Source organism: Aquarana catesbeiana, linkage group LG05, assembly GCF_042186555.1.
Source record: "Aquarana catesbeiana isolate 2022-GZ linkage group LG05, ASM4218655v1, whole genome shotgun sequence".
Taxonomy (NCBI): Eukaryota; Metazoa; Chordata; class Amphibia; order Anura; family Ranidae; genus Aquarana; species Aquarana catesbeiana.
This window is the reverse complement of record NC_133328.1, coordinates 618,304,465-618,320,272: the sequence shown is the minus strand read 5'-3', so window position 1 is coordinate 618,320,272 and position 15,808 is coordinate 618,304,465. Positions and strand designations below refer to the sequence as shown.

The 15,808-nt window shown below is 42.6% G+C and overlaps 1 protein-coding gene across 1 annotated transcript in view; it reads right to left on the bottom strand.

The window, feature by feature from the left end:
- TG (thyroglobulin) overlaps window positions 1–15,808 on the bottom strand; it is a 399,523-nt gene that overhangs the window by 27,848 nt on the left and 355,867 nt on the right. The window contains exon 45 of the mRNA XM_073632844.1: window positions 1,390–1,497. Within this exon, the coding sequence (XP_073488945.1) occupies window positions 1,390–1,497 (108 nt within the window). The remainder of the gene's footprint in view (window positions 1–1,389; window positions 1,498–15,808) is intronic.

The following is a 15,808-nucleotide window of genomic DNA, read 5'->3' as shown; positions in this document are numbered from 1 at the left end:
TGACATCAACCTGATGGAAAAAGGTGGGAAAATGCCCAGGAGGCGCACAGGAAGTGACCTCAAACTTCCCTATATAAGCCCAGCCCAGACACTGCCAAATTGCTGGATTAACTTCAGTCCCCCCTTGTTCCTGTGCTAGTGTGTGATCTGTCTGAACTTGTTGTGACCTGGAAACTTATTTGACTACTCTTGATTGCTGCTTGCCATTGACCTCGGATTTGTACCTTGACCATTCTACTTCTTTGCCCCTTTTATACTCAGCTGCCAGATTTTGGAACCGACCCCGGCTTGGATCTCGACCATTCTTCTTCTAAATAAACCCTTTTATACTTCGTTGCCAAACTGGACTTGACCTCGGCTCGGATCTCGGACTAAGGCTTGCACAGTGCTCTGCACCCCTGGCACCCGTGCCACTCAGTGTCCACCAAGTCTCTGTCTCCATCTCCAGAGGCTTCAAGGACCCGAGGTGCAAGTGAGGCCTCCCCACTACTTCGGTTTATTCTCAGATACGTGACCCGCGTGACACTTTATGTTCCAGCAATGGCAGCTCTACCCTATCCCTGACCACTCCATGCTTTCTTTCCTGAGGCTTTTATTTTCACTTCTGGTGGCTTCCACCTTCGGCTTTGTGATGATGCGACTCCCGTCCATGTAGATGGAGCTGCACCATCCATATACTAGGCTTCACCCCTCTTTCAAAAGGCATGAGCATACACTGCATTGTCTATCTGACACAATGTTAATCATTAAAACATTTCTAGAAGAAAGGGAAAATATTTTTGGCAGAAGAAACCTACAAAGTCTGTTCTTCCAATATCTGTGCCTACAAGCAATTTTTGTTCATGTTACTTCTACGTTTCCCATACCTTCCAACATTTTGAGATGAGAATGAGGGACATCTACTAACAAACGTATGTAGGCAAAGGACACGCCCCCTACCACACCCCCTTAAAGGAAAAGTAACCAAAAAAAAGGTTACTTCAATCCACAAGGACTTTTTACCACTACTATTCCTTTATATTGGCTCCTAAAATGTACAAATGCAGCAATTTATAAACTGGATGAAAGGTTTAGCACTGGGAAACACTTTTTGAAAGATAAAAAGTGAATTTTATATACATCTATATAGATCAGACCAAAATGAGGGACAAATGAGGAGTAAAGGAGGACAGAGGGACATTGCTTCAAATCAGGGATAGTCCCTCGAAATCAGGGACAGTTTGGAGCCATGCGTTTCCTACATGTGAGAAGGTTGGCTTGTGATTAGACTTTTCATAAGTGTATTTAGCATACATTTTTATATATTCCATCTATGTTTCACCTGGTCTAAGGATGAAAGAAAAAAAATAAAAAATACAGTGGGTAAGATTTTATAGCATGTGTTCTCACCTGCTCTGTGAGTAAGTCTCAGGAACGTAGTACATGAAGACGTGACCTTCGGAGTTATTGGACCAGTAATCGGCCATTTTGACTGCTGGACATGCAATGAAGTGGTCTCTGCAAAATGAAATTGAAATGATTACATTTTAACATATTTATACTTTAACCACTTCAGCTCCGGAAGGTTTACTCCCCTTCACAACCAGGCCATTATTTTGTACCCAAATAAAATTTATGTCCAAATAGAGCTTTCTTTTGGTGGTATTTGATCACCTCTGCTGTTTTTATTCTTTGCACTATAAACAAAAAAAGACTGACAGTTTAAAAAAAAACAAAAAAACATATTTTTTTTACTTTCTGCTATTAAACATACCCAATTAAAAAAAAAATGTAAAAAAAAAAAAAAATCAAATTTATTAAATTTATTCACCATGTAGGCCAATATGTATTCTGCTACATGTTTTTCCTAAAAAAAACAAAAAAAAACAATAAGCGTATATTGATTGGTTTGCGCAAAAGTTATCGTGTCTACAAACTATGAGATAGATTTTTTTTTTATTTGTATTTTTTTTTACTAGTAATGGTGGCGATCAGCAATTTTTAGCGGGACTGCGACATTGCGGCGGACAAATCTGACCCTAAGTGACGCTTTTTGGGGACCAGTGACACCAATACAGTGATCAGTGCTAAAAAAAAATGCACTGTCCTAATGACACTGGCTGGGAAGGGGTTAAAATCAGGGGCGATCAAAGGGTTAAATGTGTTCCCTCGGAGTGCTTTCTAACTATGGTGGTGGGGAGGTGCTTTGACTGTGGGAGGACATAGATCTGTGTTCCTGCTTAGCAAAAACACAAGATCTCCATCTTCCCCTCTGACAGAACGGTGATCTGCCTTGTTTACATAGGCAGAATGCCGCTCTGTCTTCGGCGTACACAGTGGGAGCGGGTCACCAGCGGCATGCATGCGCGCCCCTGACACCAAAAAAAGAAAGATGTGTTTTTGCGCTGAAGGGCCCCCCTGCGGCAGTATATATGAGTGGGGCGGTCCGGAAGCGGTTAAAGTTCAGCTAAAAGACAGAGATGTGCAAACATCATATGCAACTGGCTGATTAAAGCTTATCTAAACCCCAAAACACTATAAAGTTTTCCATGGGTTACTTTAACCACTTCAGCCCCGGAAGATTTTACCCCCTTCCTGACCAGAGCACTTTTTGCGATACAGCACTGCGTCGCTTTAACTGACGATTGCGCGGTCGTGCGACGTTGCACCCAAACAAAATTGACGCCTTTTTTTCCCACAAATAGAGCTTTCTTTTGGTGGTATTTGATCACCTCTGCGATTTTTATTTTTTTGTGCTATAAACAAAAAAAGAGCCACAATTTAAAAAAAAAAAAGAAATATTTTTCACTTTTTGCTATAATAAATATCCCCAAAAAATATATAAAAAAACTATTTTCTTCCTCAGTTTAGGCCGATATGTATTCTTCTACATATTTTTGGTAAAAAAAAAAATCGCAATAAGCGTATATTGATTGGTTTGCGCAAAAGTTACAACGTCAACAAAGGGGGGGATAGATTTATGGCATTGTATTATTAATTTTTTTTTATAAGTAATGGCGGCGATCTGAGATTTTTACTGTGACTGCGACATTATGGCGGACACATCGGACACTATTTTGGGACCATTTATACAGCGATCAGTGCTATAAAAAATGCACTGATTACTGTGTAAAAGACAGTGACAGGGAAAGGGTTAAACACTAGGGGACGATCAAGGGGTTAAGTGTGTCCTAGGGAGTGATTCTAACAGTGGGGGGGGATGGGCTACCACTGACATGACAGCGATCATTGCTCCTGATGACAGTGAGCAGTAGATCTTTGTCCTGTCACTATGCAGAACGAGGAAATGCCTTGTTTACAAAGGCATCTCCCCGTTCTGCTGCTCCGTGACACGATCGAGGGACACTGGCGGACATCAAGTCTGCGGGTCCCGTGGGCACGGTCACGAAGCATGAGGCAGGCGCGCGCGCCCACAATGCCGCGTCTTAAAGGGGATGCACCTGTATGCCAATTTGCGCAGCCATTCCATTGTGCCGACGTATATCGCCGTGCGCTGGTCAGCAGGCGGTTAACCCAAACTTGTTGCTACTATTGGACAAAAGGCTAGAATTCCTGCTCAGCCATAACTGCTCATACAACAATGTTCCCTCCCTTCTCCTGCTATGTATCCTGTGGGCCACTTCCCCTGATGATGTCTGCTGTGATGAAATACGTCGAGTTGGGCCAGTGGAAGTGACATCACCATGCGTGACAACACGGATAGTGGCTTCCCAAGGCGTCAGTGGCTGATTGGACGGTATTGATGCTCTGTTATACTGCTTTTTTACATGTGAGTGTATTCTGGTAATTTTTTTCCTAAATGTGGAAATTAGCTTTACTACACTTCAAGAGTTTTTTCAGTAAGATACTTTGTGTGCACATAGGGTGAACACATGGTGTGTGTGAATGGTCTCTGGCATACATATGGTGGAAGATTAATGCCGTGGCACTTATTTTAGATTCTTTTATTGTTTGCACAGACACTTGGGAATAAGGACGTTCTTCTTTGATTGCATTCTCTAATTTTGCTTTTAAGTCTAATATTTACTTTTGTTAGTTCTGTCTTTATATGTATTATTTATAAGCTCTGCACTTATATGCATATCATGTTTTAAAATTTGGTATCACAAATCTTAGTGCTGGCTGCACCTTATTGATACCTCTAAGCACAGAGTTCTCCCTATTACATAACGATCTTGTCTGCCCAGGCCAGGTGTAGGGGACAGAAGAGAGCCCTCAACAACGGTTGGGAGTTCCAGGAACGGGTACGTACACAGATTTTTTTTTTTTTTTTACATAGGAAAGGTAGCTGGAGGGGGAGAGAGGACCTTTTTAGGAATAGTTATAATTAAGCAGCAATCCTGCTTTAAACTCTTCAGCCCCGGAAGGTTTTACCCCTCTTCATGACCAGGCTTTTTTTAGCAATACAGCACCGCGCAACTGATAATTGCGCGGTCGTGCGATGTGGTACCCAAATAAAAATCATGTCCTTTTGTTCCCGCAAATAGAGCTTTCTTTTGACGGTATTTGATCACCTCTGCCTTTTTTTTTTTTTTGCAATATAAACAAAAAAAAAGAAAATTTTGAAAAAAAAAAAACATACTTTTTACTTAATGCTTTAAAACATATCCAATAAAAAAAAAGGAAAACATTAAATTTCTTCATGAAGTTAGGCCAATATATATTCTGCTACATATTTTTGGTAAAAAAAATCCCAATAAGCGTATGATTGGTTTGCGCAAAAGTTATCACATCTACAAACTATGGGATAGATTTATGGAATTTTTTTTTTTAACTAGTAATGGTGGTGATCAGTGATTTTTAGCGGGACTGCGGCATTGCGGCGGACAAATCTGACGCTAAGAGACAATTTTTGGGGACCAAGGACACCAATACAGTGATCAATGCTAAAAAAAATGTGCTGTCACTGTACTAAAGACACAGGCAGGGAAGGGGTTAACATCAGGGGTGATCAAAGTGTTCCCTGGGAGTGATTACTAACTGTGTGTGGGGAGGTGCTTTGACTGGGGGAAGACAGAGATCTGTGTTGCTGCTTAGCAGAAACACAAGATCTCCATCTTCCCCTCTCACAGACAGGCGATCTGCCTTGTTTACATAAGCAGACCGCCGTTTTGCCTCTCTCAGGAACGATCGCAGGGTGCCGGTGAACATTGGGTCTGCTGGACCCGCTGATTGGCTCCTGCTGTGTCCAATCACAGCGGGAGCGGGTCACCGGTGGCACGCTTGCAAGCTCCAGACCCAGAACTAGAAGTCACATACAGGTACGTGGTTTCGCCCAGGAAGGCCACCCTGCCGCAGTGTATATGCGTGGGGCGGTCCGGAAGAGGTTAAGGGTTATTAAAACGTGTAAAACAAAAATGTAATATACTGCACTTTACCAGAAGACTGGAGACTGCATTTGTTTTCTTTATTTTCCAGTCTATTATTTCCTTTATTTTTTTACCTTCAGATCCTGCCAGTAACATACTTCCTGTCCTAGGGAAGCTGTGCTCATTCACCATACTGTATCTAAGATGGAACCCATGGTTGTCACACTTGGCTTCTCTTCTGATTTGGACTACAAACATATATTCCTCTATTCAGCTAATCAATTAAACATTAATGGTCCAACAAAACAGGCAGTTTAAAGTGATTGTAAAGGTTTTTCTTTTTAAATAACAAACATGTTATACTTGCGCAGAGCGGCTTTGATCCTTTTTTCTGGGGTCCCCCTGCGGCGCTCCTGGCTCCTCCTCTTCATCGAGTGCCTCCACGGAGAGCTGCTTTCCATGGGGGCACCCGTACGGGCGCGCTCCAGAGTCCTGCTGCTGTGCCCATTGACACAGACAGCAGGACCTAGCCCTGCCCCCCACTCCCGTGTCACTGGAATAGATTGACAGCAGCGGGAGCCAATGACTCCTGCTGCTATCAATCTATCCAATGAGGACCTGAGACAGCGGCTGGAGCTGCTGGGCTTGTGCTCATCGCTGGAAAGACCGGGTTGAGGTAAGAAAAAAAAAGGGGGGCTCTGGGGGGGCAGCTGCAGCACAGAAGGTTTTTCACTTTAATGTATAGAATGCATTAAGGTGAAAAACCACGAGACTTCACAACTCCTTTAAGCCCTGATGAAGGGAGAACCTTATAGCCCCTTATAGTTATGTCTTCTTTAACTTGTAAAAAAAGAATATATAAATAGACTTCATATTTTATTTATTTATTTCAGGTACTTATAATGCGCCATCCATTTACGCAGCGCTTTACATATATATTATACATCCACATCAGGCCCTGCCCTCAAGGAGCTTACAATCTAAGGTCCCGACCCTAACTCACATTAATTCATATTGTATACATACTAGGGCCAATTTAGACAGGAGCCAATTAACCTACTAATTCCTTAACCTCCTCACGTGGGACGTACGCATATATGTGGCCTCTAGGTGGATGAGCCACATATATGCATACCATAGAGAGGCCACATATATGCATACCAAAATGTAAACAATGCTGTGCCTCAAGCACGTACCCTGCACACTCCCAGCACAGTTACCGGCGGGTAACGGAAAGTAGCAATCGAGAGCTTTCCTATCATGTGACCGCTGTGACAGCCAATCACGGGGGTCACATGACCAAAATACTTGTCTCCGCCTCCTGGCGTCTAAAACCTCTTAAAGGGCCAGGAGTAGCTGGGGCTAAGGGGTTAACCTTTAGTGTGGCACTTTGTTCTCCCTATACCTTCTATGACCTGAAAAAGATTCTAGCGGGCGACTTAGTGTCATCCCAATGTGGTAACTTTTACTGGCTACATGGTAGGTACAGAATAAAACTGCTAATGCATTTTAGCCACTAGGCCTTAGTCATAGCAAATGCTAGCCCCGAAATGTGTTGTTTTATCAATTTTTTAATTTGGGACTCTTAAACCTTTAGTGTGCGCTTTGTTCTCCCTACACCTTCTATAATCTGAAAAATATTCCAGGGGGCAACTCAATCATAAAGTGTCATCCCAATGTGGTAACTTTTATTGGCTACATGGTAAATACAGAATAAAACTGCTAACCTGTTTCGGCCATTAGGCCTTAGTCATAGCATATGCTAAGACTAAGGCCTTGCAGCCGATACACGTTAGTTGTTTTATTCTGTATATATCATGTAGCCAATAAAAGTTACCACACTGGGATGACATTGAATTGCTGGCTGGACTTTTTTTCATTAGTTGAAGCTGCACAAGTGTTGAGACACTAAAGCCAGGTCATCATCTTCTGTAGCTCCTTAGCCGGTTATGAGTGAGCAGTGCTGTTTTGTTATTGTGGACCATGGTATGGCTATCTGTCTATCATTTTTCTGTCCTACACACAGACACCGGTTTTGGTTATCTCCTAGACATGTGCACTGCTGAAAAATGTGTTTGTTTTTGTTTTCGTATCATTCGTTATTTGTTTTTGTTTTTTTCGTTTTTCGGGTAATTCGTTATTATCGCAATTCATAAATTCATAATTTCATAAACTAGAAAATTTGTAAAATCCGAAAATCTGAAAAGAAAGAAAATCCGAAAATTCTAAATAATAACTAACTAACTAATAATAACTAACTATTAAATTATAGGTATTGGAATTTCCTTTCAAATGTGGCTGTTAGTGAACGTAACGAAAACGAATTTATCCGAATTTACGAATTATCCAAAATAAAGAATGCCCCATCTAAACAAATGGAACGGAACAAATTAATAATAAATAATAATAATAAAAAGTTTTTATTATTATTATTATTGTGTTATGTCCCAATCGTTTAGATACGGCATTCGTTATTTCGGATAGTTCGTAACTTTGGATGAATTCATATTTGTTACGTTCACTAACAGCCACATTTGAAAGGAAATTCCAATAATTATAATTTAATAGTTAGTTATAATTTCCAAAAATTTTGAATTTCCGATTTTTCAAATTTACGAATATTCGGAAAAATTTGTTAAACTTTTTTTGTTAATTCAGATGTTTCCAAATTAACAAATTTGTCAAAATTCATTAAAAGTAGGATTTTTATTACAGCTTACCTGTAAAATACTTTTCTTGGAGTACATCATGGGACACAGAGCCTTAAAGAGGACGTCCGGCCGTTTTTTTTTTAAACGTCAGCAGCTACAAACATCGTAGCTGCTGACTTATAATATGGACAATTACCTGTCCAGCGAGCCCGCGATGTCGGCCCCCCCGAGGCTGATCCGTCCATTGGATCGGCTGCCGGCGCCGCCATCCTAACTAAGGGAAACAGGCAGTGGAGCGGAGCGGCGCTCTGTGAATGGCCCCGTGGTTTTCTGGGAACACACACAGTTCCCATAAGGCAACGGGGCTGCTCACCGAGGAGCAGGACACACCGCGGAATAGGAAGAGGTAGATTAGGAAGACTGCCTAGCAACAAGGGTTTCAGGTAAGTTAATTTTTTTTTTTCACGTTTTTTTTTTTTTTTTTTTAAATATTTTTGATGCAATTTTTTTTTTAGGGTGGTCCTCCACTTTGAATAATTACTTAATGGGTTATAGGCCACCTTCAGGTGATGGACACTGGTATACCCAATCCAAGAAGTTCACTCCCTATATAACCCCTCACATCAGTTTTTGTAGCAAAGCAATATACTTAAATCCCAAAAAAGAGGGGAGGGACCTCTGTGTCCCATGATGTACTCCAAGAAAGATTTTACAGGTAAGCTGTAATAAAAATCCTATTTTCTTTATCGTACATCATGGGACAAAGAGCCTTAAGTAATTACTTAATGGGACGTCCCATAGCAATGCTACTTGAGGGGAGGGAGACACAACCCGGAGGGTACACCCAGACTTGAGGACTTATGCTGCTGCCTGCAGCACACTATGCCTGAAGGCGATATCCTCATACCTCCTTACATCCTGCTGATAAAATTTTGTGAATGTATACACTGAAGACCAAGTTGCGGCCTTACAGATCTGAGCCATGGAGGTCTGATGATGCACTGCCCCAGAAGCACTAACCGCCCTGGTAGAGTGCACCTTAACTTAAAAAGGGGGAATCTTAGCCCTTAAATCATAAGTTTGAATTATAACTTGTCAAATCCATTTAGCGACAGTGGATATCGATGCTGCCTGTCCTTTCTCAGGATCCTCTGGCAGAATAAATAAGACATCAGTCTTACGAATATGAGCAGTTGCCTTAAAATAGATTTTCACTGCTCTCACCACATTAAGACAATGTAGTGACTTTTCTTCCCTGGAACATGGTTTTGGAAAAAACGATGGCAGGACAATATCTTGGTTCAGGTGAAAACCTGAAACCACTTTTGATAAAAACGTCTGGACGAGGGCATATCACCACTCTTTCCTCATGACAAATACGGCTCTTTATAAGAAAGAGCATCCAATTCCGAAACCTTCCTTGCTGAGGATATAGCAACCAAAAATACCAACTTCCTTGTCAGAAGGACTAGGGGAATATGTTGTATTGGTTCAAATGGCTGTTTTTGTAACACAGACAAAACTAAGTTCAAGTCCCAAGGGTTCAAGGGAGGTTTGACGGGCGGAATAAGCCACGTCACCCCTTGTATAAAACCCCGGACTAAAGAATGAGTAGCAAATGGTCTTTGAAATAAAGCTGAGACTTGGCCTTTAATAGTACTTAAGGCCAATTTAATTTCTACCCCTATTTGTAGAAAGGCAAGAATTCTGCCTATGATATATCTACGAGGGTGCCAACCCTTGGATTCACACCAGGAAACATAAGCCCTCCAGACTCTATAGTTCTGGAAGCTGGCTTCCTTGCACTAATCAAGGTAGAGATAACTGACCCGGAAAGCCCACGTTTCTTCAGAATGTGGGTTTCAATAGCCAAGCTGTTAAATTTAGACACCGTAAGGAAGAATGGAATATCAGTCCCTGTGAGAGCAGATCTGGCCGTAGTGGGAGGGACCATGGGCCCTCCACTGCCATCTTTAAGATTTCTGCATACCATGACCTTCTGGGCCATGCTGGTGCCACCAGAATTACTGGCTTTCTTTCCAGATTGATCCTGCAAAGAAGTCGTGGCAGCAACTGAATAGGGGGGAATGCATAGATCAGTGAGAATTGATCCCATGGGGTCACCATGCATCCGTTCTGCATGCGAATGGATCCCTCGTTCTGGCCACAAAGTTGACTAACTTCATGTTGAACCTGGATGCTAGAAGATCTACGTCCGGAGTCCCCATCTTTGGCAAACAGCCCGAAATATGTCAGGGTGAAGAGACCATTCCACTGGGAATAACTGCTGGCGACACAAGTAGTCCGCCTGCCAATTCTCTACTCCCGGAATGAAGACTGCCGATAGGCACAGAACATTCCTTTCTGCCCAAGTTAGAATATGGTTCACCTCTCTCTGCGCTGAGAGACTTTCAGTGCCCCCTTGGTGATTAATATAGGCCACAGCTGTGGCATTGTCGGATTGAATCCTTACAATTAGCAGCATTAGCGGGGCCTCCGGACCCCCCCGCGGCAGGGGGGGAAAGGTAAGGGGGGTACAGCGCTGCTGTCCCCCTAAACCTCTGGTCCCATCAGGGGGTGAAAGAAAACATGGAAGAAATACATAGGTGTTTTTAATTCCTAAGTTTCTTCCCTTACCTTATCCCCGCCGCAGTATTTGCTGAATTAACAGACAATCCAACCTTCACCTATCACGGCGGGCTGCATTTAGCAAACCTTCAAAGACCGGGTCCCTAAAACAGGGTTCCAACTCCCTTGGACCTGTAAAAAGCACCCCATCAGGAAGCTTTAGGTAATGTAGCAAGACCTAAGCCCTGGGTTCCTGGGGTCCAGCACTACAAAGAGAGGCGTTATAGGCAAAACCCTGTGCTTCAGATACGAGGCCCCAGGTACCATCCTTTTAGGCCTTAGTGGCACTTTGGATGGATCTGGATTTTATGGAGGTTATTTAAATCCAGCATGGATCCCTCCAGTGGAGCTATTAAGAGCACATCTTCACTCGTGACCAGCACCTTAGACACTGGCGAAAAAACTGATGTGCTCCTGGAAGGAGGAGGGGTTATATAGGGAGTGAACTTCTTGGATTGGGTATACCAGTGTCCATCACCTGAAGGTGGCCTATAACCCATTAATTACTTAAGGCTCTGTGTCCCATGATGTACGATAAAGAAAAACTAATTTGGAACTAAACGAATTGCGCATGTCTATTATCTCCCACCCTTTATCTGTGTCTATATCATTGACATACGAAATATACTGACATCGGATAATGATCAAAGAATTTCAAGCTGAGAAAACACTATGAAAATATTACGGTGATATATTAAACACAACCCAGTTCAGTGTAATATTGTAGAACCCGAGCCTACCTCCAGGCCTCTATCTAGGACACGTCTACATACAACCGTTTATTGAGGCCCTTTCATGTTTCCTAGAATACACTGTATATGTTTGTACATGATATAAAACATTCCCATTCTACGTCTGGCCGACACGTATGAACTCCAACAGACAGAAGGCAGATTGTTTTACCGTTCGGGGGAAATAATATCACAACAAGCAGAAACAGCTATTAGCAGCCGACTGACCAAACAGGTTTCTCCTGATGTCAGAAATTTAAAGTGTCATTCTATTTCTTTTTTTTATAAAAAAATTTAAAGAGATTTTAATGCTGGGTAGTAAGATATAATGGTTGTATGGACTGTCCATTAATAAACCATATTGAATGTGAAAACCTTTTTTATAGCGTTTTATAAAGTTAGAGTTTGGATAGAGTAATGAGGGCTTAGAAACCAATCAACTGAAGCTATAGCCGTGGCCAAAAGTTTTGAGAATGACACAAATAGTTTTCACAAAGTCTGCTGCTTCGGTGTTTTTAGATCTTTTTGTCAGATGTTACTATAGTATACTGAAGTATAATTACAAGCATTTCATAAGTGCCAAAGGCTTTTATTGACAAATGCATGACGTTTGTGCAAGAGTCAATAGTTGCAGTGTTGACCTCTGCAATTCACCCTGGCATGGTATCAATCAACTTTTGGGCCACATCCTGACTGATGGCAGCCCATTCTTGCATAATCAATGCTTGGAGTTTGTCAGAATTTGTGGGGTTTTTTTTTGTTCACCCGCCTCTTGAGGATTGACCACAAGTTCCCAATGGATTTAAGGTCTGGGGAGTTTCCTGGCCATGGACCCAAAATTCGATATTTTGTTCCCCAAGCCACTTAATTATCACTTTTGCCTTATGGCAAGGTGCTCCATCATGCTGGAAAAGGCATTGTTCCTCACCAAACTGTTCTTGGATTGTTGGGAGAAGTTGCTCTCGGAGGATGTTTTTGTACCATTCTTTATTCATGGCTGTGTTCTCAGGCAAAATTTGTGAATGAGCCCACTCCCTTGGCTGAGAAGCAACCCCACACATGGTCTCAGGAGGCTTTACTGTTGGTATGACACAGGACTGAAATGCTCACCTTTTCTTCTCCAGACAAGGTTTTTTTCTGGATGCCCCAAACAATCAGAAAGGGGATTCATCAGAGAAAATGACTTTACTCCAGTCCTCAGCAGTCCAATCCCTGTACCTTTTTGCAGAATATCAGTCTGTCCCCGATGGTTTTCCTGGAGAGAAGTGGCTTCTTTGCTGCCCTTCTCGACACCAGGCCATCCTTCAAAAGTCTTCCCCTCTCTTTGCGTACAGATGTACTCACACCTGCATGCTGCCATTCCTGAGCAAGCTTTGTCCTGGTGGTGCCCCGATCCCACAGCTGAATCGAATGTTCTTGGGCTCCCTGAAGCCTTCTTCACAAGTGCAGTGAAAATGTTTTTTTTTGGGATTAAAGTGTTATTAAATATAAAAACGTTTTTTACCTTAATGCATTGTTTTTTTAATTTCCCTGTGCCCCTCTTCCCCTGTGTGAAGAGTAAGAGAGAGGAGAAGAGATCAGCGATGTGCACGGCTGCATCTTTTCTCTCCTTACTTCCTTTTCACACAGCATTCGAGAAGCAGCAGGAGCCATTGGCTCTTGCTGCTGTCAATCAAATGCAGTGAAGAGGAAGTAGGGGCGAGCCTAAATCTAGCTGTGTACGTCTATGGAGAGTGGCTCCATAGACACACAGTTCGGGAGCGCGTTGACAACATTTCTCCCCATAGCAAGCGGCTGGCTATGGTGGTCAAAAAAATAAGAGGAGGAGCCAAGATCACCTCCGGGGATCTGAGAAGAGGAGGATTGGGGCCACTCTGTGCAATACCGTTTCATTCATTCATTCATACATACATTAGTGTAGAGTAGGGACAGCTCCGATAATTTCAATGTATTGTAGTGAGACCGTGCCAGTAATCTTCTCATTAGTGTATAGCTAGAGTAGGGACAGTTCAGATAGTGTCAGTGTAGTGACGGTTGAACACCGTCTATTTGATTGTGTTACTGCCACTTTAATGCCATTTACTTCTGTGTGCGTTACTGCCAGTTTAACGCCATATAGTTCTGTGTGCGTTACTGAGAGTTTAACGCCATATAGTTTCTTGTGCGTTACTGACAGTTTAACACCATATACAGTGGGGACGGAAAGTATTCAGACCCCCTTAAATTTTTCACTCTTTGTTATATTGCAGCCATTTGCTAAAATCATTTAAGTTCATTTTTTTCCTCATTAATGTACACACAGCACCCCATATTGACAGAAAAACACAGAATTGTTGACACTTTTGCAGATTTATCGAAAAAGAAAAACTGAAATATCACATGGTCCTAAGTACAGTATTCAGACCCTTTGCTGTGATACTCATATATTTAACTCAGGTGCTGTCCATTTCTTCTGATCATCCTTGAGATGCTTCTACACCTTCATTTGAGTCCAGTTGTGTTTGATTATACTGATTGGACTTGATTAGGAAAGCCACACACCTGTCTATATAAGACCTTACAGCTCACAGTGCATGTCAGAGCAAATGAGAATCATGAGGTTAAAGGAACTGCCTGAAGAGCTCAGAGACAGAATTGTGGCAAGGCACAGATCTGGCCAAGGTTACAAAAAAATTTCTGCTGCACTTAAGGTTCCTAAGAGCACAGTGGCCTCCATAATCCTTAAATGGAAGACGTTTGGGATGACCAGAACCCTTCCTAGAGCTGGCCGTCCGGCCAAACTGAGCTATCGGGGAGAAGAGCCTTGGGGAGAGAGGTAAAGAAGAACCCAAAGATCACTGTGGCTGAGCTCCAGAGATGCAGTCAGGAGATGGGAGAAAGTTGTAGAAAGTCAACCATCACTGCAGCCCTCCACCAGTCGGGGCTTTATGGCAGAGTGGCCCGACGGAAGCCTCTTCTCAGTGTAAGACACATGAAAGCCTGCATGGAGTTTGCTAAACACCTGAAGGACTCCAAGATGGTGAGAAAAAAGATTCTTTGGTCTGATAAGACAAAGATAGAACTTTTTGGCCTTAATTCTAAGCGGTATGTGTGGAGAAAACCAGGCACTGCTCATCACCTGTCCAATACAGTCCCAAAAGTGAAGCATGGTGGTGGCAGCATCATGCTGTGTGGGTGTTTTTTAGCTGCAGGGACAGGATGACTGGTTGCAATCAAGGGAAAGATGAATGCGGCCAAGTACAGGGATATCCTGGACGAAAACCTAGAGTGCTCAGGACCTCAGACTGGGCTGAAGGTTTACCTTCCAACAAGACAATGACCCTAAGCACACAGCTAAAATAACGAAGTAGTGGCTTCATAACAACTCCGTGACTGTTCTTGAATGGCCCAGCCAGAGCCCTGACTTAAACCCAATTGAGCATCTCTGGAGAGACCTAAAAAGGGCTGTCCACCAACGTTTACCATCCAACCTGACAGAACTGGAGAGGAACTGCAAGGAGGAATGGCAGAGGATCCCCAAATCCAGGTGTGAGAAACTTGTTGCATCTTTTCCAAAAAGACTCATGGCTGTATTAGATCAAAAGGGTGCTTCAACTGAATACTGAGCAATGGGTCTGAATACTTAGGACCATGTGATATTTAAATTTTTCTTTTTTAATAAATCTGCAAAAATTTCAGCAATTCTGTGTTTTTCTGTCAATATGGGGTGCTGTGTGCACATTAATGAGGAAAAAAATGAACTTAAATGATTTTAGCAAATGGCTGCAATATAACAAAGAGTGAAAAATTTAAGGGGGTCTGAATACTTTCCATCCCCACTGTAGTTCTGTGTGCGTTACTGCCAGTTTAACGCCATATAGTTCTGTGTGCGTTACTACCAGTTTAACGCCATATAGTTTTGTGTGCGTTACTGCCAGTTTAATGCCATACAGTTTTGTGTGCGTTACTGCCAGTTTAACGCCATACAGTTTTGTGCGTTACTGCCAGTTTAACGCTATATAGTTCTGTGTGCGTTACTGCCAGTTTAACGCCATATAGTTTTGTGTGCATTACTGCAAGATTAAAGCCATTTACTTCTGTATGCATTACTGCAAGAGCAGAGGAGGAAACTGAAGGTACAACCCCAAGGAGGCCGACATCAAGAAAGAGTAGAGAGCAGCCACCCTATTCTACCACATTCTGCAGCTGTTATCTCCCGGCCCACTCCCCAAAGCTCAGCTGTCTGGGCCTTTTTCAGCACATCTGCAGCAGATCGCACTGTTGCTATCTGCAAACTGCATCTCAAGCGCATCAAACATGGCAAAAACACTAGACATTTGGGTACCACATGCTTAACAAGGCATTTAACGTCCAACCACTCAGCCCGTTGGCAAGAGCACCTAAAAGCCACACAAAAGGGGCACAAATCTGTCCCTCCTCCTCCTTACGTACTTCAATCTGCCGCTGCTATACCGAGTCATTACCTCTTAGCAGCCTCCACTGACAGGGA